Genomic DNA, 25921 nt, shown 5'->3' with positions numbered 1-25921 from the left:
GGCCATGTTGGGTCTTCATTGCTGCCCACGGGCTTTCTCTAGTTGTGAGCGGGGCTACTCTTCGTTGCGGTGCACAGACTTCTCATGCGGTAGCTTTTCTTGTTGCGGAGCATGGGCTCTAGGCGCGCAGGCTCAGTAATTGTGGCACACGGGCTTAGCTGCTCCGCGGCATGTGGGATCTTCCCAGACCGGGGCTCAAACCCGTGTCCCCTGCATCGGCAGGCGGATTCTTAACCACTGCACCACCAGGGAAACCCCAGAAACGTTAATTTTAACCAAAAGAATGAGTGTATAGGTACAGATTGCAGATATGGCAGATCTGGTGGAAGAAAATGGAGTTACTATTACATTCCTTCTATTTTCTCAATGAAATTAGAAATGAGTTTATAGGTGAGGAGGGACAGGGATGCAGATTTGAAAATATGAAAGAAAATTAAATTAGTTGTTTAGCAGAAAGAAGAAATTCACCTACCAGGAAACTAGAATGATTGTTAGGCACTGGTAAATGCTCATTTGAGATTTGTGGTCAAGAATTTAAAATGACTGGACGGCTACATGTAAAAGAACGAAATTAGAACACTCCCTAACACCATACACAAAAATAAACTCAAAATGGATTCGAGACCTAAATGTAAGACTGGACACTATCAAACTCTTAGAGGAAAACGAAGGAAGAACACTCTTTGACATATGTCACAGCAAGATCCTTTTTGACTCACCTCCTAGAGAAATGGAAATAAAAACAAAAATAAACAAATGGGACCTAAGGAAACTTAAAAGCTTTTGCACAGCAAAGGAAATCATAAGCAAGACGAAAAGACAACCCTCAGAATGGGAGAAAATATTTGCAAACGAAGCAATGGACAAAGGGTTAATCTCCAAAATATACAAACAGCTCATGCAGCTCAATATCAAAAAAACAAACAACCCAATCAAAAAATGGGTGGAAGACCTAAATAGACATTTCTCCAAAGAAGACATACAGATGGCCAAGAGGCACATGAAAAGATGCTCAACATCAATAATTATTAGAGAAATACAAATCAAAACTACAATGAGGTATCACTTCATACCGGTTAGAATGGGCATCATCAGAAAATCTACAAACAATAAATGCTGGAGAGGGTGTGGAGAAAAGGGAACCCTCTTGCACTGTTGGTGGGAATGTAAATTGATAGAGCTGCTATGGAGAACAGTATGGAGGTTCCTTAAAAAACTAAAACTAGAACTACCATATGACCCAGCAATCCCACTGCTGGGCATATACCCAGAAAAAACCATAATTCAAAAGACACATGCACCCCAATGTTCATTGCAGCACTATTTACAATAGCCAGGTCATGGAAGCAACCTAAATGTCCATCAACAGATGAATGGATAAAGAAGATGTGGTACAGGCTTCCCTGGTGGCACAGTGATTAAGAATCCGCCTGCCAATGCAGGGGACACAGGTTCAAGCCCTGGTCTGGGAAGATCTCACATGCTGCGGAGCAGCTAAGCCCGTGTGCCACAGCTACTGAGCCTGTGCTCTAGAGCCTGTGAGCCACAATTACTGAGCCTGCATGTCACAACTATTGAAGCCCGCATGCCTAGAGCCTGTGCACCACAACAAGAAAAGCCACAGCGATGAGAAGCCCGTGCACCACAATGAAGAGTAGCCCCTGCTCGCCGCAACTAGAGAAAGCCCGCGCACAGCAACAAAGACCCAATGCAGCCAAAAATAAATAAATTTATATATTAAAAAAAAGATGTGGTACATATATACAATGGAATATTACTCAGCCATAAAAAGGAACGAAATTGGGTCATCTGTAGAGATGTGGATGGACCTAGAGACTGTCATACAGAGTGAAGTAAGTCAGAAAGAGAAAAACAAATATCGTATATTAACGCATATGTGTGGAATCTGGGAAAATGGTACAGATGAACTGGTTTGCAAGGCAGAAATAGAGACACAGATGCAGAGAACAAACGTATGGTTACCAAGGGGGGAAAGTGTGGGGTGGGATGAATTGGGAGATTGGGATTGACATATATACACTAATATGTATAAAATAGATAACTAATGAGAACCTGCTGTATAGCACAGGGAACTTCACTTCGCTGCACAGTAGAAACCAATACAGCATTGTAAAACAACTATAACCCAATTAAAAAAAAAACAAGAATTTAAAATGAGACCGATACACACAGTTGCATTTGTCTCCAGCTACATTTAAACTATCAATACTTGGATGCAGGTACAGAGTGTGAGCAGAGAGCTGGATTTAACCAGGGTTGAGGTTCTGCCAGGTGAATACAATATAGTGGATGATGTAGGGAGTAGAAAGTAAGATATGAGCCAGGTGCTTAGTCAGTTAATGAGTGACAGGGAGTGACGAAAAAGTCTGAGGTGAGAACACTAAGGAGGCTCAAGAGGTAGAAAAAAAATATTGGAAGACATGAATCCGAAAGAAGCTTTTTGAAGGAGGAGGGGGAAAATGGTGTGGAAGTAGCAATGGGAAGAAAGGATAACAGCCTTGTCTTTAGGCCTAACCTGTGGCTTCCTCATTTCTCATATCCCTACCTGAGAGTGAAAGTCTGCAACAATCTTTGAAGCTAGTTTTCAATATAAGAAGAAACCTCTTTCTTATAGGCATAAGGATTTATAAGAGTACAAACTAGATTCAGAGACAAGGTTAGGAAACGAGTATTAAAGTATCCTCAAAGGTCAATACTTCTTTTTATCAACTCAAATCCCAACTAACCCTAGCTCAGGTCCTTCTTTGGCTAGTTGAGAATAAAATGTACTATTTTACTTTTATATACTTGGTTTAGCTAGAGCCTTCCCTTCAGGAAACAGTAGTTTTAATCTAAGTACCTAGTTCCTTTCCCAGCTCCTATTTGGCTACTCTGCTAGCCTACTTCTTTGTTGTGGTGGTTCCCACTTCTAAAAGCTTTACACGACCAGCTCCTTGCTTTTTAACCATTCCCTGTCTCCTACCTAGACATGTAGATTCCATTTTTCAATGTATTATTTGAGCCCAGAGCACTTCTGTCAACCTTGGAAGGCACCAGTTGATATAACAAATAAGGCAATTCCAAACGTACAGTCTGCTTTACAGACGTTTGCTTCTAACTTGTCACCTGGAACTCTGAAATATTTTTTTCTCTAACAAATTATAAGTGATGGTTAAGTTTCCCAGCTAGCCTTATGAATGCCACATCTCCTTAAGTGAGCTGAGCTGCAATAGTAGGTTACTCTGGATGCCTGTGTTTAAAAAAAAAAAATTTCTTCTTTCTTGGTATAGATCCTTGTCAAAATGTCTAAATGAATGAAATTTATTTTTGGACTCTCCCCTACCTCCTTTTCTGTACTCTCGCGCATCTTCTAATGCCTTAAGCTCCAAATGCTATACTTCCCTACTTTCAGCCTATTCTTCACGCCTCTTACCCCCAAGTACTTCTAGGCTTCAGAATCAGAACCACTTCCCACTTCCCCCAAATTCCCAGTTTTTCAATTTATAGTGAAGCTTCCCTTACCTTAGAAAGAACATAATGTCTTTAATAAACAGTACACATAACTATCATCTAAATGAGTGAGTATGTTAACCTGAATAAGCCCTGGGAGAAATTTCAGTCGAAGTATCAAAAGTAAAGTGAAATATTTAGGAAATGTTAGGAAAAGCACTTTTCTGTCTGCCGATTGCAGGGAAATTATGAATTGGTCATGCGGTTCCTTTACTTTTGAACACAAACTTAGTTGCTTAATATTTCCCTCAGGGTCTCATGGAAAGCAACAACGGAAGTTCAGCCTGAATGGGGAAACATAGAAACCACAGAAGCATCACATAAGGTGCACACAACGGGGTAACGTTCCTCAGACTTAACGTATCAACTCAGTCTTCCTACAACTAAGTTAGTTTTACAAACTTGAACTAGATCAATACGCATACCTTCTCTTTGCTCTTTTAATTTCTTCCGGAAAACCTCAGCCCGGATCTCTTCAAAGGAGAACTCCCCCACTCCTGCATAAATCTTCTCCTTACAATACATCATTTTCTCTTTCTTCTCCTCAGACTCTTGCTGAAGGCTTTGAACTCTTTGCAGGAGATCTCCTTCTTCCTTTCCAGGCTTTCTTGTGCTTAGAATGTGGTTTATACTGGGTTCAATTTTACATGGTGTCCTAAAAGAAGCAAGATAATTATTATTCACCATACAGATCAAATGAGTTATTTCTTACGTTTTGACAGAACACAGGGACAATGTCAGTAGTGAGGCTATATGTGATCGATTCCAAAAAAACAAAAACAAAAAAGACTGAGAAAACAGGCTAAAAATAATTTACATGGTCCATCAACAATTATGTTCTGAGTACTACTATGATGAAGAAGGAAATTAGGTGTAAGTTAGCGTCATCATATAGCTTTTATTACTTATAGGTAAAAATAAATCTGAATATCATATCTTTTTTTTTTAAAGGAGGTAATATTTTTATTTTTATTAAAGAAAATTTTTTATTGAAGTATAGTTGATTTGTGTGTTAGTTTCAGATGTACAGCAAAGTGATTCAGTTATACATATATATATATTTATATATATATTCTTTTTCAGATTCTTTTCCCTTATAGGTAATTACAAAATATTGAGTATAGTTCCCTGTGCTATACAGTAGGTCCTTGTTGGTTATCTATTTTATATATAGTAGTGTGTATATGTTAATCCCAACCTCCTAACTTATCTCTCCCCGCATCTTTCCCCTTTGGTAACCATAAGTTTGCTTTCTATGTCTGTGGAAATATCTAAATCAAAGCCAGTGTATGAAATGAAGTCAACTTATGCAATACAGCCCATTTTCCATTGTTTAGCACCCCAAAGAATTAGAGTCAGGAATATAGCATTTAGGGAACTGATGATGTGAAATCCAACGTTCTCAGCTGAGGGGGAAGAATGAGAGTGGTAATATAGGTTTGAAAAGAATGAAGCATAAAGTACATCTGTCGGGATAGGGCAGATGTTCTCAATCTGCACAATGGATCAGAATCACTTATATATCTTTTATTTTCTTACGTACCTTTTTACAACTAAAGATACCTGGTCTTCACCTCAGATACACTGGATCAGAATCTTTAATGGCCCAAGCATCTACATGCTTAAAAGCCTTCCTCAACTTGCTCAACTGATAAAAGACTCTATGAAAATCCCACACAAACATCATACCTAGCATATACGAAGGGTTATAGCTTAGTTATGAGGAAACTCTTGCAATGGGGTGCAAAATACGACCTAATATTAGAACTCCACAATGTTACATATTAGACTGAATCTCAGACTGCCTGATTATTTAATCATCATCTATCATATTTTTTCTTATAAACAGAAATGCCAAGGGTTAGGAAGAAAAAGACATCCAGAAAGAAAAAGCAGGTTACAAGGAAAAACTGCCATAATTTCTCATTACTGTCAATAACAAAGGTAGAACACCTCATTTAAATCACAGAGACTGTTTTTGACTACAGCAATGTAAATATAAACCTATTGAGTTTATTCCTTAATAATACTAACAAATAGTCTTTTAGCCCTAACATACTCAAAAAAATACAGATGTAAAGGAAATAAAACTTTGGTTTACCTTCATCCCCACAAAGAAGAAAATGCCTTTGGGAACTAGGATAGGTGCCCCTGCCCACTCTTAATAATTCCCACCTCAAAATATCTGGAAACCAAACTCACATAACTGGCTGTTGTGCAGTCTCTTCCACATATGGAGTAAAACTGGGAAGCATAGAGGGTATAGCTGTCATAGAAGCTGTATTGCCACGAGGCTGGCGATGAAGAAGAAAATTAAAATTACCATGGTTTTACATTCTGACACAACATATGCAGACCATGCCTAATTATTCAAGAGGAATTAGAAGAGATGCTAAAAATACTCCTCTACCCTAACTCTGAAGTCTTTGTTATGTCAGCAAATAAACTGGATCTAAGAGTCCTTACCCTGTATTCCAAAGGCCTGCCTGTGTTCCAAGGGCCAGCTTGCAGCTCATTCTCTTTGGCCCTGGACACAGGAGGTGCTATCCATGGCTGCCCTGTAGGCCTGGATGACTCCGCTCTAGAAGGTTCATCAGCGTTTTCATCAAAAACAGTAATTCTAGAATTACTTTGCATCTGTTGAAGAACTGGATTTTGGAGTCCTCTGTTCTGTCTTGGAGCTAAGAGAAAAATATTAAAACTTGATGTAAAATCTTTAATTATCAATTTAGATGCCCAAGAAGGTATACCTAATTCTTTCCCAAATCAAGGCGATTACTTCTACTACCATAGAATCAGAGATTTTTTAAAATAATAATTTTAAAAACCTTAATGGATCAAATTAGTAATTTTTAAGTCCATTCTGTATGTTACTTATACCCTACCTCTTTTCCCTCACCTGTAATCTTTTATGCATAGATATCCAAAAAACAAATTCTACATCTTCCTTCAGTCATCATTCTAACATTGCCTAATTTTACCAGACTAACCTAATCTTAATCTTCATTTTTCAGTTTAAAACTTTCTCTCAGTGGAAATCAGCTGAAATGTACTGAATCTAGAAAAAACGAATTAGCCCACTTATTAGTGGTATTCTCTTTAGTGGGGCTGCTTATTAGAATCAAGCTTCATCATGCTCTGGATGAAATATTCTTTAAGACTATATTCCTTATACCCTAATTCTCAGATCTCCAAGGAACATTCTGAGTACTAATTTTTATTTATTTTTGGCAGCGTTGGGTCTTTGTTGCTGCGCACGGACTTCTCATTGCAGTGGCTTCTCTTGCTGGGGAGCACGGGCTCTAGGGTGCACGGGCTTCAATGGTTGTGGCGCACAGGGTCTAGAGCGCAGGCTCAGTAGTTGTGGTGCATGGGCTTAGCTGCTCTGCGGCATGTGGGATCTTCCCAGACCAGGGCTCAAACCCATGTTCCCTGCATTGGCAGGCGGATTCTTAACCACTGTGCCACCAGGGAAGTCCCCATTCTGAGTATTAAAAGTTGATATCAGGAAAGGGATAAGATTTTCTTTTAAAAATCTGGTCTACATGTCTAACTGCTATAAATTTGGTTAATAATTATTTATCCTTGTACCTTCCACTCAATTTTGCTGTAAACCTAAATTTCCCTAAAAAATAGTGAATTTTTAAAAAAGCTATTACTGATCATCTTTAGGTATACAAAGAGAGCCCAATTTCTGACCCCCCAAAAGCTGAAGACCAAGTTAAAACATTCTTTGAGGATTTGGTACACGTAAGCTTTACTTTGATAATACTTGCTATATTATTGCATATATTCTTTCAACTAACAACTAAAACTGAGAAACTCTAGATGCTCCCTGTATATTAGGTTAGGTTTTTCTTTTCCTCTCTCTCTTTTTTTTTGCATTATAAGGGCCTCAGAATGGGTTTTTCTTAATTAAGACACAAAATGCTGACATGTTTTAGTGTTACTGCACACTGTGATCTCAGTTCTCCTTAGACTTTTCTTTTTTGCTACCTAGTACTCAGAACAGAAGGACAATGTCCACATATATATTTATACATGATCTCCTTACATAATTTGCCTACCACCTGAGACTAAGAGCTTCCCATAATAACACTTAACAAACTTACCCTTGAGAGCACCTCCTACACGGCTGATTGGAGCTCTTGCTGTCTTTTTCCCTTTGCTTTTTAGTTCAGCCAGTGTGCTTCGCTGTGGTACAGAAGATCCAAAAACTTCCTCCTCCTCTTCTTTCTCAAGTGCCAACAGAGTTTGCCGAGACACTCGAGCTTGGAATTGTCTAAAGTAAGAGAATGGACAATTAACATTTGGTGAGATGAACACTACTCACCAAATACAAATTTCTTAATTTGTTAAACAAGGGCGAAAAGCGGGATAGGGGAAGAAATATATAGAAATAGCCAAAAGCAAGTGTTTATTCTCTCAGGAATAAAGAAAGCCACCTTGAAATCAGAAAAGGTTTTGGCTAGAATGATTTAGCTCCCCCTCTGTATGTCCAAATCTGACCAATTAAAAATACTCTGAAGAGCACCAGTAGGTTGATCTCAGGATCAGATCAGGGTGTCTAAGATTAAGATCATAGAATTTATTAAGATCAGAGTTTCCCATCAACTTTTTAAACTTACAAAATAGTTGAAAGAGTAAATAAGCACCCATATACCCTTTACCTAGATTCACTAATTGTTAACATCTTGCCACGTCTATTTTTATCGCTGCGTGTCTTTCTCTCTCTACATAGAATCCCCACCCTACCCCCTACCCCACCATTTTTCCTGAATCAGATGAAATGAAGTTGCATCCAACAGGACATTTTACTTTAGCAAAGCTGGCAGAAGTTTGAAGACTAAACTTCCTGTGCTGCCGCCCAAGTTTTAAGCATTATCAAAAGGGTAAAAAAACTGAATAAACTGCAAATACTGGCCAAGATGGAACAAGCTCATGATAGCTTCTCTCTCTCTCACTGATTATAATTAAAAACTCTAGACAAATACAAAAAAGCAACTGAGGTCTCTGAAACGTAAACAAAAGCAAGTGGACTGTGGAGAGGAGTCAAACTTGAAGAAACAACCCACACAGGGCTGCTTCCTGGTTTTTTTGTTTTGTTTTTTGCCTTCATCTCTTTTCCTCACTTTGAATTGTTACACTGGTGGTGTAGGAAGCTAAAACTCCTAGAGAAACCTCATCTTCCTGGCCAGAGGACTGGGAAAACGGGACTCTGAGGGCCAATGAGTATGGAAGAAACACTGGAGAGGATGAGCTGAAGAAAGGGATCTCCTAATTCTATACATGAATGGGCACAAGCTCTGGACTCACCCCTGAGCTATGCATACACAGGGCAGACCCAAAGCAGCAGAGAAAAGGCTTTGAGAATTGAACTATAGTATAAACCACTGCCCAAGTCCTAGACTAACCCCAGAGCAACAGACACATGGGATAGACCCAAAGGTCTTAGAAAATTGAACTGACACTGGAACCAGTACCCACATAAGATGAAAAAGAAATTATGATATCTGAAGGTTAGTTACCTAATAAGACAACAACATCAATATTCTCCAGAGAACATCAACCAACAGGACCTAGAGTCGAATAATTCAGGATAAATGTCCAGGATATAATCCAAAATTACCTCACACACGAAGAACTGGGAAAATGTGACTGATTCTCAAAGGAAAAAAAATCAACAGATACAAACATCAAATGACCCAGGTGTTAGTTTTCAGACAGAGATTTTAAAGCAGCTATTATAATGATGCTCCATAAGATAAAGGTAAAAACATTTGAAATGAATGGAAAGATAGTAGTTCTCAGCAGACACCCAGAAAGTATGAAAAAGAATCAAATGGAAATTTTAGACCTGAAAAACACAGTATCTGAAATAAAAAATTTACTGGATATACTCATTATCAGAATGGAGAAGACTGAGAAAAGAGTAAATGAACCTGAAGACAAATCAATAAAAATTGGTCACCCTAAAGAACAGAAAGAATAAAGGTTAAAATTTTTTTTAAAATGAAGAGCTTCAGGGACCTGTGGGACAATATCAGAAAGTCTAACATATGTGTAACTGAAGTCCCAGAAGAAAAGGTATAGACACGTATTTTTAAAATAATGGCTGAAAACGTCTCAAATTTTGTGAAAGGCATGCATTTACAAATTCAAAAAGTGCAGTAATCCCCAAATGGATTAAACATAAAGGAAATCACACCTAGACACATCATGATCAAACTGCTGAAAAGCAATGTTAAAGAAAAAAATCTTAGACATACCCAGAGAAAATCAACACATTACAAAAAATGGGGAAAAACCATTCAAATGACTACAGATTTCCCATCAGAAATCATGGAGTCCAGAAGACAGAAACATGTTAAAAGAACTGTTACCCAGAATTCTACATCCAGTGAAAATATCCTTCAGGAATGAAGATGAATAAAGACATTCTCAGATGAAAACAAAACTAAGATAATTTTTTGACAAAAGACTCACTCTAAATGAATGGCTAAAAAAAACCTCACTGCGCTGAAAGGAAATGATACCAGAGGAGAACTTGGAATTTCAGGAATAAAGAAAGAACAAAAATGGTAAATATAAAATATTATTTTTCTCCTAAGTTCTTTAAAATATGTATGGTTGATGAAAGCAAAAATTATAACATTGTCTGATGGGGTTTTCTTTTTTTTTTTTTAATTTATTTATTTAATTTATTTATTTTTGGCTGTGTTGGGTCTTTGTTGCTGCACATGGGCTTTCTCTACTTGCAGCGAGCGGGGACTACTCTTCCTCGCGGTGTGCAGGCTTCTCATTGCGGTGGCTTCTCTTGTTGTGGAGCACAGGCTCTAGGTGCGTGGGCTTCAGTAGCTGTGGCACGTGGGCTCAGTAGTTGTGGCTCGCGGGCTCTAGAGCGCAGGCTCAGCAACTGTTGCGCACGGGCTTAGCTGCTCCGGGGCATGTGGGATCTTCCCGGACCAGGGATCGAACCTGTGTCCTCTGCATTGGCAGGCAGATTCTTAACCACTGTGCCACCAGGGAAGTCCCTGATGGGGTTTTCAATGTATGTAAATATAATACATACAACCAGTGTATCAAAAAAGTAGGGAAGATAAAGAACCTATATGGTTATAAAGCTTCTATATTTTACTTGAAGTGGTAAAATATTAACTCTAAGTAGACTGTGAAAGGTTAGATATATGTATAATATACCCTAGAGCAACCACTAAAAAAGTAACAGACAAAAAGCCAATAAAATAAATTAAAATGAAATAATAAAAAAAAAATTCAAATAATCCAAAAGAAGACAGGAAAGGGGCAAGAGAGGAACAAAAGACAGAGAACAAACTGAAAACAAATAATAACAGATCTAAATCCCCCAAAACTGATAATTCCATTAAAATGTTCTAAATATACCACATAAAAGATACTGCGAGAACTGAGAAAAACACAACACCCAACTCTTTAGTGTGTAAGAACCACTTTAAATATAAAGACATTGACAGGTTAAAAGCGAAAGGAGCAACCTGATTAAAAAATGGGCAGAAGACCTTAAAAGACTTTTTTCCAAAGAGGAAATGCAGATGGCCAGAAGGCACACGAAAAGATGCTTAACATCGCTAATCATCAGGGAAATGAAAACCAAAACCACAATGAGGTATCACCTCACACCTGTCAGAATGGCTATCATCAAAAAGAACACAAATCGGGCTTCCCTGGTGGCGCAGTGGTTGAGAATCTGCCTGCCAATGCAGGGGACACGGGTTTGAGCCCTGGTCTGGGAAGATCCCACATGCCGTGGAGCAACTGAGCCCGTGTGCCACAATTACTGAGCCTGCGCGTCTAGAGCCTGTGCTCCACAACAAGAGAGGCCGCGGTAATGAGAGGCCCGCGCACCGCGATGAAGAGTGGCCCCCACTCACCGCAACTAGAGAAAGCCCTCGCACAGAAATGAAGACCCAACACAGCCAAAATAAATATAAATAAATAAATAAATAAAAATTAAAAAAAAAGAACACAAATCACAAATGTTGGCAAGGATGTGGAGAAAAGGGAACCCTTGTACACTGTTGTAGGAATGTAAATTGCTACAGCCACTATGGAAAAGAGTATGGAGGTTTCTCAAAAAACTAAAAACAGAACTACCATATGACCCAGCAATTCCACTCCTGGGTATATATCCGAAAAAACCAAAAACACTAATTTGAAAAGATAAATGCACCCCAGTGTTCAGAATAGTGTTATTTTCAATTGCCAAGGTACGCTAACACATATATATGGAATCTAAGGGGGAAAAAAAAAAAAGGTCATGAAGAACCTAGTGGTAAGACGGGAATAAAGACACAGACCTACTAGAGAATGGACTTGAGCATATGCGGAGGGGGAAGGGTAAGCTGTGACAAAGTGAGAGAGTGGCATCATATATACACTACCAAACGTAAAATAGATAGCTAGTGGGAAGCAGACGCATAGCACAGGGAGATCAGCTCGGTGCTTTGTGATCACCTAGAGGGGTGGGATAGGGAGGGTAGGAGGGAGGGAGATGCAAGAGGGAAGAGATATGGGAATATGTGTATATGTATAACTGATTCACTTTGTTATAAAGCAGAAACTAACACACCATTGTAAGGCAATTATACTCCAATAAAGATGTTAAAAAAACCCCAAAAAACAAAACAAAACAAACAAAACAAAAAAACAAAACAAAACAAAAAAGATATGGAAGCAACCTAAGTGCCCACCAACAGATGAATGGATAAACAAGATGTGGTATATATATACAGTGGAATACTACTCAGTCATAAAAAAGAATGAAATCTTGTCATTTGCAACAACATGGATGAACTTGGAGGGGATTATGCAAAGTGAAATAAGTCAGAGAGAGCGACAAATACTGTATGATATCACTTATATGTGGCATCTAAGAAATACAACAAACTAGTGAATAAAATAAAAAAGAAACAGACTCACAGATATAGGGAACAAACTAGTGGTTACCAGTGGGGAGAGGGAAAGGGGAGGGGCAACATAGGGGTAAGGAATTGGAAGGTACAAACTATTAGGTATAAAATAACCTACAAGGACATATTATACAACACAGGGAATACAGCCAATATTTTATAATAACTATAAATGGAGTATAACCTTTAAAAATTGTGGATCACTATATTGTACGCCTGTAACTTTTATAATACTGTACATCAACTATACTTCAATAAAAAAAAGAACTCCCTTTGTTAAAAAGAAAAAAGTAAAAGGGAATCCACATAAAAACCTGTAATGTGAATGTTTATAGCAGCATTATTTCATAATTGCCAAAAAATAAAAACCTAAATGCCCAATAACTGATGAATGGATAAACAAAATGTGGTATGTCCATAGAATGACATATTCTTCAGCAATAAACAGGAATGAAATACTGATATATGCCACAACTATGTTCATCTATGATGAACCTTGAAAACATGCTAAGTGAAAGAAGCCAGTCACAAAAGACCACATAATGTAGGATTCCATTTACGTGCAATGTCCAGAAGAGGCAAATGCAGAGAGAGAAAGCAGATTAGTGGTTGCCTGGAACTGGGGTGAGTGGGAATGGGGAGTGACTGCTAATAAGTATGGAATTCATTCTGGAGTGTTAAAAATGTTGTAAAATTAGATTGTGGCAATGGCTGCACAACTCTAAAACTGTTAAAAAAAAAAAAAAGTAAAGAAAGGAAAAAGATGTACCGTGCAAACTAAAGAAAGCTGGACTGGCTGTATCAATATCAGATTAAGCTGACTTCAGAATGAGTATGATCAGGGATAAAGATGAACATTATATAATGATAAAGGGATCAATTCTAAATGTGTATACACCTAACAACAGAACTTCAAAATATATGTAGCAATATTGATATGAGCTCAAAGAAGAAACAAATTCACAATAAAAGAGGGAATTCCCTAGTAGTCCAGTGGTTAGGATTCTGCAATCTCATTGGCGAGGGCCCAGGTTCAATCCCTGGTCGGGGAACTAAGATCTCACAAGCCATGCGGCAAGAAAAACGAACAAACAACCAAACAAACAAAACACAATAAAAGAAACTTCGAAATTCCTCTCTCAGTAATTGATAGAACAAGTAGACAGAAAATCAGCAAGGATACAGAATACCAGAACAGATTACCAATCAACTTGACCTAAATGACATTTACAGAACATTTTATTCCAGAACAGCAGAAAAGACATATTTTTCAGGTATACACAAAACATTCACCATGATAGACCATATTCTGGGCCATAAAATGAACCTTAATAAATTCAAAAGAATTGAAATCATACAAATTATGTTCTCTGATCATAATGGAATTAAACTAGAAATCAGTAACAGGGAGATATCTGAAAAATCTCCAAACACGTCCTAATTAAACAATACACTTCTATATAACCCATGGATCAAAAGGAAGACATAAAGAAAATTAAAAAATATTTTGAACTGAATGAAAATGAAAACATAATATTATATCAAAATTTGTGGGATATGGCTAAAGCAGTGCTTAGACAGAAATTTTTTATATTAGAAAAGAAAGTTCTAGAAATCAGTACTCTAAGTGTCACCTTAAATTAGGAAAAGAAGGGCAAGTTAAACCCAAAGCAAGCACAGAGAAGGAAATAATGAAGAGCAGAAATTAATAAAATTAAGAGCAGAATATCAATTAAGAGAAAAATCAATGGAACCAAAAGCTGATTCCCTAAAAAGATCAAGAGAAATCAATAAACTTCTACCCAGACTGACAGAGGAAAAAGAGAAGACCAATATCAGGATTACCAATATGAAAAACGAAAGAAGGAGGGTTACTACATAACCTACAGACATTAAAAGGATAATAAAGGAATACTAGGAACAATTCTATGTCCATAAACTCATCACTTAGATGAAATGGACCAATTCCTTGAAAGACAAAAACTACCAAAGCCCACTAAGAGAAATCAAAGATCTAAATAAATGGAGAAATATACCTTGTTCATGCACAATATTCATCAAAATCCCAGGAAGCTGATTCTAGAATTTATACACAAAGTCAAAGGAACTAGAAGACTTAAAAAGAACAGCTAGAAGACTCATATTACCTGATTTCCAGACTTACTATAAAACTCCAGCAATCTAGATAGTGTGGTATATACCAATGATAGACACAGAGATCAATAGAACAAAAGAGAGTAACAGAGATAAACCTATACAAATATGATCACTTGCTTTTTGACAAAGATACAAAGGTAATTCAATGGAGAAAGTCTTTTCAACAAGTGGCACAGGAATAAATGGAGGCTCATATGCAAAATTTAAAAAAAAACAGCCTCGATACCTCCTACAAAAATTAACTCAAAATGCATCACAGATTTAAATGTAAAAAGTAAACTATAAAACTTCAGGATAAAAACATAGGAGTGACCTCTGTGACCTTCAGCTAGATGGAATTCTCAGATATACCAAAAGCACGATCCATATAAGAAATAATTGTAAGTTAAACTTCTTCAAAATTAAAAACTTTTGTTCTATAAAAAACACTCCCATACTTAAGCTGGGAGAAAAGATTTACAAATCACTCATCTGACAAAAGACTTGTTTTCAGAATATATAAAGAACTCTTACAACTCAAATGCATTATGCTAAATGAAAGCAGCCAGAATCAAGACTGTATACTGTATGATTCCATTTATATGACATTATGGAAAAGGCAAAACTATAGGGCTGGAGAATACATCAGTGGCTGCTAGAGGTTGGGATTGTGAGTAGGTGTTGACAACAAAGGGATAACATGAGGGAATTCTATGGAGTGATGAGATTATTCTATATCTTGATTATGGTAATGGTTACATGTCTCTACTCACTTGTGAAAATGTATAGAACTGTACACCAAAGAGTACATTTTACAGAATGTTAAATGGAAAATATTTAAATATGTCTTTTAAAAAACTGAATAGCAATGAAGTTAAATTGCCAATCCATAGAGAGCACTTTATTCAGATGTAAAACGACTGTTATTAGTTTTAACGAGTTAAGACAAGCTCCAGAGAAGCAGTTTACCGGTGCTGGGACTGCAGTTTCTCCAGTGGTTCAGCCTTCTGTTGAATCCCTTCCTGAAATATCACATCTGCTTTCTTAAAGTTTTCTCTAGCTTCATATTCTTCAGCCCATGAGATATAGAACTGAGCAAGTGAAATGCCAATTCCTTGGTTATGTAAATAACTGTACATATCCAAAGGTTCATTGCATAAATGCCCCTGTAACAAATGAAAAGCGTTAGCAGTTAACCAATTTCTCTTCACTTACTGAGTGTCTATTATGTGCCAAACAATCATTGGAGATACTATATGTAATTTCTGCACTGAAAAAAAATATCTATTATAATACAATGTTATAAGGAATATATTGGGAGGACCTAAAACATAGACAAAAGTAAGAAATTAATTTGTAAGAAAAAGAGATAGGGAGGAAAGACTTTAAAAAGGTATGACATTTGAGTGTGGCGCTTAAGGAAAAATAGACTTACATAAGGTAGAGAATGGAAAACGAAGGGCATTCTAGGCAGAGAAAATAGTATAAGCAAAGACACTGAAGACTAGAAATTTGTAGAGGTGTAGGCAAGACAGGACTTTGGGAAAAAAAGGTCTGAACAGTCTTGAAAGTCAAGCTAATCAATTTTAAATATACTTGATAGTGAATGTTATATGTGTTGGGGTAGGAGAGCTATAAGCAAAGAAATGACCTGGTCAAATCTATATTTTAGAAGGGACCTTATAAGACCAGATACAATGTAGATAATTCTAGTAGCAAGAAGGGGAGGAGAGAGGGATCACTAAAAATTCCACACCACTAACAGTTTTATGTATTTTCTTCAGTCTTTGTTTTTCCCTTAGGGAAAAAAAGGAATATATATCATTTTACCCAGGATAAAAGGATTTTTGTCATTTTACAGCTTTAATCATAATTAAATGTTTTTATTCCATTTGACAGTGCATCATTCATTTTTCCATGTGGCTACTTACTCTTCATTACTATTTTTAAATGGGTGAAAAATGTTCCATCTAGTAGATCTTCCATCATTTAATTATTTCCCTATTTTTTTGGATAAACCACTTCTAATTTTGCCTAATGTAAATAACTGTATAATAAATATCTTTAAGCATACTGCCTTTCACAATTTACATTATTCCCTTAAGATAAATTCCTATAAGTAGAACTATGTTAAAAAGTAAATTGCTTTCTAAGATGATTGTACAAATTTAAAATGTTAGCAGTTATTCCCAAATATAATTTCACAGATAATACTTATTTTTAAAAGTTTCTCCTTTCATATAGAAAGTAGCATTTCAGTGTTCTAGTTAGGAGTTCTTTTACTACTGCAGAGGATAACATTTTCTCCTGTTCATTTGCCATCTGTCTTCCCCAAAAAAGTAAACTCCACGAAGGCAGAAAACATTGCTATCTACTATATTCAGGTCCCTACCCAGGGTCTGGTAGAAAAAGGCTGAAAAAATGAAATGCTCCATTTATATCTTTGACAAAAACAATTAGTATTTTATAGTTTAATTTTGCAGTAATTTAATAAATGCAGTTTTTCTGCTTATCCAAATTAGAGATGTTTTCCCATATGTGATGGTGTTTCAAGCAAAGTTTTAATTCTCAGTGTGTTATCAGTATAAGATCCAGTCCTCGATATCTATTACTACATAAATAAAGCTTAAAATTGACTGCACTTTGTTAACGGCTTTCTGAATAGCTGTGGTACAGCATGGGATAGCCAATACAGATCAGGTTATTCCAGACTGCTGAATGAGATCACTTAAGAAATAAGATAAATATCAATAAAAGGATAAGATGGTGAGATTAATAGATTCAAAAGTTAAACATATCTTTTTGGTAACCTAAAAAAGCCAAATTAAAACAATTTTACACTCTTAACTAGAAATACTGGATATTTTCTAAGAACAAATTTTTCCTTAGCTAGATTGTAGTTATCCTTTATAAAAATAACTCTGGGGCTTCCCTGGTGGCCAATGAAGGAGACACGGATTCGAGCCCTGGCCCGGGAAGATCCCACATGCCGCAGAGCAACTAAGCCCGTGCGCCACAACTACTGAGCCTGCGTGCCACAACTACTGAAGCCCAAGCGCCTAGAGCCCGTGCTCCACAGCAAGAGAAGCCACCACAATGAGAAGCCAGAGCGCTGCAACAAAGAGTAGCCCCTGCTGGCAGCAACTAGAGAAAGCCGGCGTGCAGCAACAAAGACCCAACACAGCCAAAAATAAAAATAAATTAAATAAAATAAATTTAAAAAAAAAAACAAAAAAAACCCTCTGACTGCAGAAATCTTTCTGCAAAGCAAAAGAGTAGTGTCAGAAACCCAACTTTACTCCTCTTGACTAAGAAAGACAGCAAAATAGTTTCATATGGACCTTATTTTCCAGGTGCAAAGTTTAAATTGCTGCTGATCACTCTAGGGCTGATAATTTGAATTTGACGGTTATCTAGACCAGTCCTTCTCAGATTACCTGTGGTGAAGGAGACAGTTTTGTGTGTGTGTGTGTGTGTGTGTTTAAAAGTTTCCATTCCATCGCTAATTTTTTTTTTCCCATTGCATTCATCTATTGGTGTATCATAAATTACCACAAATTTAGTAGCATAAAACAGTTCAAGTTTACTGTCTTACAGTTTTTTGAGTCAGATCAGTTGGGTTCCCTGTTCAAGGTTTCACCCCACTGAAATCAAGGTATTGACTGATATTTTTAAAAAATACAATAAAAAGAGAAGTTACCAGAAAAATGAGGATGTGCTTAGATGTTGCGCCAATGTTAAACTGTTAACAAAATTTCTAAACGCTTACTCTCAATTTTTGTACTTATCTTGAACAGTCTACAGACCATTCTTTCAGGAGTACTGGTTTAGACTATGTCTTTTACTCTATGATAATCACTGCTTTTCAGTACAAGCACCAGGTTAACACAAGTGAACAGAGAAATTATTCCAATGGTTACTTTTAATAGCTCCAACTAAATATAGTCATAGAAACCTGGGATTAAAAGTCACTTTAGAGGTTTATTTAGTTCAACCTTCTAATAAATCACACATAAGAAAATTATATAGAATAGAATGAAGAACAAAATCCATTAGTATACCACCAGGAACCACAGTCTCCATACTAACAAATCTGTTTAGCATTCTTTGTGCACCATCCTTTCTTATAAATTCCCCTAACTACTATCCCTAAGGTAATTTCATCAACTTGTATAAGGATGCCAAGATATGTCAAATGTCCTGCAGAAATCAGATAATTATGTCTTCAGGATTCACCTAACTTCCTGTATTAGTAACTATTTGAAGTTTAAGTTAAGTCCTCCCCAAGAGATATATTTTAGCCAGAAATCTTATTAATTTCCAATGTCAGTATTTTATCATATTACAATGGTTGTAAATATTCTGTTATTTAGAATTATCTAATTACTTATTTTTAATAAATTTTTAATTTTTAAAAATGTATTTTTAATTTTTTAATATATTTTATTTAAAATTTTTTTATCCAATATCTAATTCTATCATCTAAAATTCTATTCTAAATATTTATCACTTGCTTTATTTCTAATCTCTTTTAGGATAAAAGCAATGAAATTAATGTCTAAGAAACCCTGGCCATAATTTTTACAAAGACATTTTCATAAAAGAATCCTCAAGAGTGTTCCTAAATGGACTACATGTCAAGTAAGATAGTACAAAGTGGTCAGGTCAATATTTTTAATTGTAGCAACATACTAGGTGAAAGAAACCCAAAGACAGATGAAAAATAAACATCACTTTTTTTTTATGGTGAAGATTCAAAAAATGGGAGAAAGGGATACCAGAATCACCTCCAAAGCTTTTCCCCAAACAATCGTACTACTGCCATGTGTTGGCTCCTACACATCCTCCCCCAGTACAGTTGCATGGCCCAATGATATTTAAAATCAATAAATAACCCACTCCGACAGAGAAATAGACAGGCTTTATGATCACTTTTAAAGGGATAAAAAAACCTTATAGTAAAATCCACCTCTAAAGTAGAAACAATTTAACAAATATTGAATATTTATTAAATGTTTAGTATCTACTGAACAGCTCAGTTTTTTGGTGTACAAGATACCTCTAGAGAAAACCTCTTGGTTTAATATTTTAAACTCAGATGGCACTTGAGAAAGACTTACCAGCTTAAGCCAGAGACTGAGAAATCGAGGATCATTATAATATCGTTTTTCTCCTTGTAGTGCTTCTACAGCTCTTTCTAATAATGTTGACATATTACTCTCCTTTCCGCCCTGTGGATAGTTCTGCTCTGTCCAGTTAATATACCTGAATGAGAAGACAGGAAAAGAATATTTTTCAAGTTTAACATTATCTTGCTCCAAGACCCATTCTGGACTTTTTAAAGCAGAAGTATCTAATATACTGAAAATGTTTATTTAGAGGTCCTCAATGACATGCCCTAAACCTGTATACCTCAAACTTTTCCAAATATTGCTAACATGTACCTGTGGGAAATAATGGGGATGGTGATAGACAGGTATAGCTCAGTCACACCTCAGAAAGATATACTATGATTATTCTGCTTATCTGTGTCTGCAAAACACTACTCTCTACTCTAACACACTGCTCCACACACCCCAGTATGAGATGTATGGCCATAAGGACTCACCTGTTAAGTTTCTATGGCCCTTGTTAAATAAAAAGACTCACCTATCCCAAACATCCAGAGGGTCATTTCCAGCATAAAATCGAATTTCAGATTCAAATGCCCTGAAATTTAAACAGAAAATGTCAGCATAAGCAATAGTGATAAGAGCCAAATGAACAAGTATCACCTTCATTTTTATTCACTATTAAGTGTTTAATATCAACCTAGATAACTGCACTGGAGTTTGAGGGTTTATTAAACAGAAAGAAAAAGAATAGAAACAATCAGGATTCTGCCGGATAATATAACAGGAGAGAGAAAATATACAGAAATTAGAGAAATTCCAAGACAACATATAGAAAAGAAGTATTACACAGCAGTTTAAATCTCTGGAACAAGACTCCCTAGGTTCCAATGCAGCTCCAGTAATCACTAGCTGAGTAACATTAGAAAAGCTATTTAAACTGCTTTCAGTTTCCTCATCTATAAAATGGGGATAATAATACTATCTATCTTGTTAGGTTGACTAGTCTTAAGTGTAGTGTTGAGACATAGTAAGTACTCAATAAATGACAGCTATTATTTTATATGTATCTCATAGTACTGAAGAAAAACTAAACACACACACATACAGATATATATAGAAATCAGAATCTTAAAGTTAAAGAAAAATTCCATGGGTAACATTAGTCAGAGAAGAATTAGACCATATATAAATTGGAGGAATGCTTCAGAGAAAGTGTGAAATATGACTTTGTAAAGAGCTGGGAAAGCAGAGGGCTAAGACTAAGTTAAGACTGACCAGTTAGAATAGAGGGGAAATATTGGGTAGTAAACCACAATTTAGATAAATGCTTAATCAATAAAAACTGTATAAGGGGTTATGTTTGACATAAAGAATAGTCCCTGACACAAAGGAATTTATGCCCTAATAAGAAAGACAATACATAAATGAAAAATTAATAATACAGAGCAGTATATTACAATTGCCAAGAATGGATAGTAAAGACTTTATGAAGTCGAAAGGAGGTATCATAGAAGCAATCTTAGAAGGTGGGACTCTGAAGGAACCATAAGATTTGAAAGAAAAAGGGAATTTTCCAAGAGAGAGGGAAATCAGTATTGAATAAAGTTGTCAAAATGGGAGAGTTAACCCAGAGGGAATTAAGCTATAACATAAAGTCAGTATTGGGAATAAATGGAGATATCTGGAGAGGTAAGAAGGGAATGCTTTAAATGTAAATTTAAAGAGTTTGGATTCTACCTGTTAAAGCCAATAGTGGTTCTTCAATTGGAGAGTATCTTGAATATGGTAAGCAAAGATTTCAAAAAGACTAATCAGGTAACACTGAGACAGGCTGGCACCTGGACAAAAGTCTCCTTGTGCAACAGAATACAAAGAAACCATAAGGGACTAAAAATAACTGTGTACATTTGCAGTTGGGGCAAATTATGAACAACAAGATCCAAAAAGACCAAAAACCCACCACTTCTGAGGTTTCAGGAACAAAAGCAGAGTACTGCTAATGATCCCTGCACACAGCACCACCAAGGGGGTGGGCAGATCACCCAAGTCACCCCTCTGGCCCAACCCTTGGACCCGGTCCTACCCTCACCCCATTTAAGAAACCAGCTCGCCCCAGCTCAGGGGAACCTGTTATTTGTTTTTGCTCCCTGCAGCACGAGTCCCAGTAAAGCCTTGCCTGAATTTCTGGTCTGGCCCCTTATCAATTTCTATTGATTAAAGAGTCCAAGAACCCTGGGTGGTAACAACACTATAAGAAAAGGAAAAATTAGAAAAGGGGACACAATTATGTACACTACTGATAAAAATCAGCAATCCTCCAAATTTATCTACAGATTCAATGCAATCTAACCCAAATCCCAGCAGTCTCTTTTCTAGAAACTGACAAGATGATTTTAAAATTTGGAAAGGCAAAGGACCAAGAATAGCCAAAACAATTTTGAAAAAGAACAAGAGTTGGAGAACTCACGCTACCTGACTTCTAGTCTTTACTATATAAAGCTAATCAAGACAATATATAATTGGTGAAAAGAAAGACAATTAGATCAATGGAACAGAACAGAGAGCTCAGAAATGATCCACACATATACAATCAAATGATTTTTGACAAGAGTCCCAAAGCAATTCAATGGGGAAAGAAAAAAAAAATCTCTTCAACAAATGGAGGCAGAACAACTAGATATTCATGTGGGGGTGGGGGTGGATGTGGAAGACCTTTTACTCCAACCTCACACCATACTCAAGGATAAATTTAAACATAAAAGCTAAAACAATAAAGTTAGAAGAAATCACAGGAGAATATCTTTGCACCTTTGGGGCAGGAAAAGATTTCCTAGAGAAGATTAAAAAAAGCACTAAAAGAAAGACACTAATTAATTAAACTTCATCAAAACTAAAAACTTCTGGACTTCCCTGGTGGCACAGTGGTTAAGAATCCACCTGCCAATGCAGGGGACATGGGTTCAAGCCCTGCTCTGGGAAGATCCCACTTGCTGCGGAGCAACAAAGCCCCTGCACCACAACTACTGAGCCTGTGCTCTAGAGCTCGCGAGCCACAACTACTGAGCCCACATGCCTAGAGCCCGTGCTCTGCAACAAGGGAGGCCACTGCAATGAGAAGCCTGCGCACCACAACGCAGAGTAGTCCCCGCTCTCCGCAACTAGAGAAAGTCCGCGCACAGCAACAAAGACCAAATGCAGCCAAAAAAAAAAAAAAAAATTAAAAACTTCTGCTTGTCATATGGTACTGACACAAAAACAGAAATATAGATCAATGGAACAGGATAGAAAGCCCAGAGATAAACTCACGCACCTATGGTCAACTAATCTATGACAAAGGAGGCAAGGATATACAATGGAGAAAAGACAGTTTCTTCAATAAGTGGTGCTGGGAAAACTGGACAGCTACATGTAAAAGAATGAAAATAGAACACTCCCTAACACCATACACAAAAATAAACTCAAAATGGATTAGAGACCTAAATGTAAGACTGGACACTATAAAACTCTTAGAGGAAAACAGAGGAAGAACACTCTTTGACATAAATCACAGCAAGATCTTTTTTGATCCACCTCCTAGAGTAATGAAAATAAAAACAAAAATAAACAAATGGGACCTAAGGAAACTTAAAAGCTTCTGCAAAGCAAAGGAAACTACAAACAAGACGAAAAGACAACCCTCAGAATGGGAGAAAATATTTGCAAATGAATCAACGGACAAAGGATTAGTCTCCAAAATATATAAACAGCACATGCAGCTCAATATTAAAAAAACAAACAACCCAATCAAAAAATGGGCAGAAGACCTAAATAGACACTTCTCCAAAGAAGATATACAGATGGCCAAGAAGCACATGAAAAGCTGCTCAACATCACTAATTATTAGAGAAATGCAAACCAAAACTGCAATGAGGTATCACCTCACACCAGTTAGAATGGGCATCATCAGAAAATCTACAAACAACAAATGCTGGAGAGGGTGTGGAGAAAAGGGAACCCTCCTGCACTGTTGGTGGGAATGTAAATTGATACAGCCACTAAGGAGAACAGTATGGAGGTTCCTTAAAAAACTAAAAATAGAACTACCATATGACCCAGCAATCCCATTACTGGGCATATACCCAGAGAAAACCATAATTCAAAAAGACACATGCACCCCAATGTTCATTGCAGCACTATTTACAACAGTCAGGTCATGGAAGCAACCTAAATGCCCTTCGACAGACGAATGGATAAAGAAGATGTGGTACATATATACAATGGAATATTACTCAGCAATAAAAAGGAACAAAATTGGGTCATTCGTAGAGGTGTGGATGGATCTAGACACTTTCATACAGAGTGAAGTAAGTCAGAAAGAGAAAAACAAATATCGTATAGTAACACATATATGTAGAACCTAGAAAAATGGTACAGATGAACCGGTTTGCAAGGCAGAAATAGAGACACAGGTATAGAGAACAAACGTATGGACACCAAGGGGGGAAGTGGTGGTGGGGGTGGTGGTGGTGGGATGAGATTGGGATGGACATATATACACTAATATGTATAAAACGGATAACTAATAAGAACCTGCTGTATAAAAAAATAAATAAAATTCAAAAATAAAACAAAAACAAAAAACTTTTGCTTGTCAAAAAATACCACCAAGAAAATAGATAGCCATGGACTGGGAGAAAATATTTGTAACACATATATTTGATAAGGGATTTGTATACAGACCATATAAAGAACTCCTGCAATCCAATTTTAAGACTAGGCCAAATATCTAAACAAATGTACCACAAAAGAAGATACATAAAAGGCCAACAAGCAAGCAAAAAGTGCTCACCATCATTAGTCACCTGGGAGATGGGAAGCAAAACCATAATGAGATACTATTATACACCCACCAGAATGGTTAAAATGAAAAAAAATGACCACATCAAATATGGGAGTGGATTTGGCGCAAATAGATTCTCATACATGGCTGATAGGAGTGTAAAATGTTACAACCTCCTTGGAAAACCAGCAGTTTCTTAAAAAATTAAACATACATTTATTCTATGACCTAGCAATTCTATTCCAAGAGAAATGAAAATCTATGTCCACAGAAAGCCTTATGCAAGAATGTCCATAGCAGCTTTATTCATAAAGCACATAATTGGAAAGAATCTACCTGTCCATCAACTGATGAATGGATAAACAAATGGAATACTACTCAGTAATAAAAAGGAAAAATCTACTGATACATGCAACATGAAAAAGGCTAAAAAACATACTGAAAGAACTGTAGGATTCCATTTATATAAAATTCTAGAATAAACAAAAGTAACCTATGGTGATAGAAATCTAATCACTGGTTGCTTCATGAGGGAGAGGAAGATTGATTGGGAAGGGGCATGAGAGAATTTTCTGAGGTAATAAAAATGTTCTGTGTCTTGAAATGTCTTAAAACTAACTAAAAATCTGAGCATTTCACTGCATGTAAATTATTCTTTACAAATAAAAATCACAGGGCTTCCCTGGTGGCGCAGTGGTTGAGAATCCGCCTGCCGGTGCAGGGGACACGGGTTCGAGCCCTGGTCTAGGAGGATCCCACATGCCGCGGAGCAACTGGGCCCGTGAGCCACAACTACTGAGCCTGCGCGTCTGGAGCCTGTGCTCCGCAACAAGAGAGGCCGCGATAGTGAGAGGCCCGCGCACCGCGATGAGGAGTGGCCCCCACTTGCCGCAACTGGAGAAAGCCCTCGCACAGAAACGAAGACCCAACACAGCCAAAAATAAATAAGTAAAATAAAAAAAAAAAAAATTAAAAAAATAAAAAATAAAAATCACAAATCCTTAGTAATTGACTAAATAAAATTAGAGTGAGAGGGCAGTGAGGTAAGATCATTCAGATGAGTTTTGGTACCATTAATCAAAATGGAGTAGAAAAAGGTAGGTCATTTATAAGAGAAGAGATTCAGTATTTAATACATTAGTGAAACATTTATCTAATTATATGTTACAGGTAGATAAAAAGACATTTATCGACAGAAGGCAAGTAAGAGATGTAAACAGTAGTTAAACAATCCTGGAAAATTTGAATATGGAGTGAGAACGGAGGACAAAGAACAGAGACTTAGGTAAAATGCAGTAGGAAGCCAACAAGAAAAAAGGAAGAGTAGTTAGTGAAGTGGAAAAACTAGTACAACGTCACAGAACCAAGAAGATTTAAGAATAGAACACCATCTG

General features: G+C 36.8%; 1 protein-coding gene and 1 long non-coding RNA gene across 2 annotated transcripts in view; one reads left to right on the top strand and one right to left on the bottom strand.

Annotated features, from left to right (window-relative positions):
• LOC309625523 overlaps window positions 1-19708 on the top strand; it is a 62970-nt gene extending 43262 nt beyond the window's left edge. The window contains exon 3 of the long non-coding RNA XR_014242562.1: window positions 19130-19708. This is a non-coding gene — a long non-coding RNA (uncharacterized lncRNA). The remainder of the gene's footprint in view (window positions 1-19129) is intronic.
• BUB1B (BUB1 mitotic checkpoint serine/threonine kinase B) overlaps window positions 1-25921 on the bottom strand; it is a 59915-nt gene that overhangs the window by 30328 nt on the left and 3666 nt on the right. The window contains exons 3-9 of the mRNA XM_082384950.1: window positions 20244-20303; window positions 19715-19859; window positions 15564-15760; window positions 7623-7792; window positions 5977-6191; window positions 5713-5804; window positions 3936-4165 (exon numbers count right to left, since the gene is read on the bottom strand). Coding sequence (XP_082241076.1) covers window positions 3936-4165; window positions 5713-5804; window positions 5977-6191; window positions 7623-7792; window positions 15564-15760; window positions 19715-19859; window positions 20244-20303 — 1109 coding nt within the window. The remainder of the gene's footprint in view (window positions 1-3935; window positions 4166-5712; window positions 5805-5976; window positions 6192-7622; window positions 7793-15563; window positions 15761-19714; window positions 19860-20243; window positions 20304-25921) is intronic.

The sequence above is a fragment of the Balaenoptera borealis genome (assembly GCF_965194805.1).
Source record: "Balaenoptera borealis genome assembly, chromosome: 3".
Classification (NCBI taxonomy): domain Eukaryota; kingdom Metazoa; phylum Chordata; class Mammalia; order Artiodactyla; family Balaenopteridae; genus Balaenoptera; species Balaenoptera borealis.
This window is presented reverse-complemented; position numbering and strand designations above follow the sequence as displayed.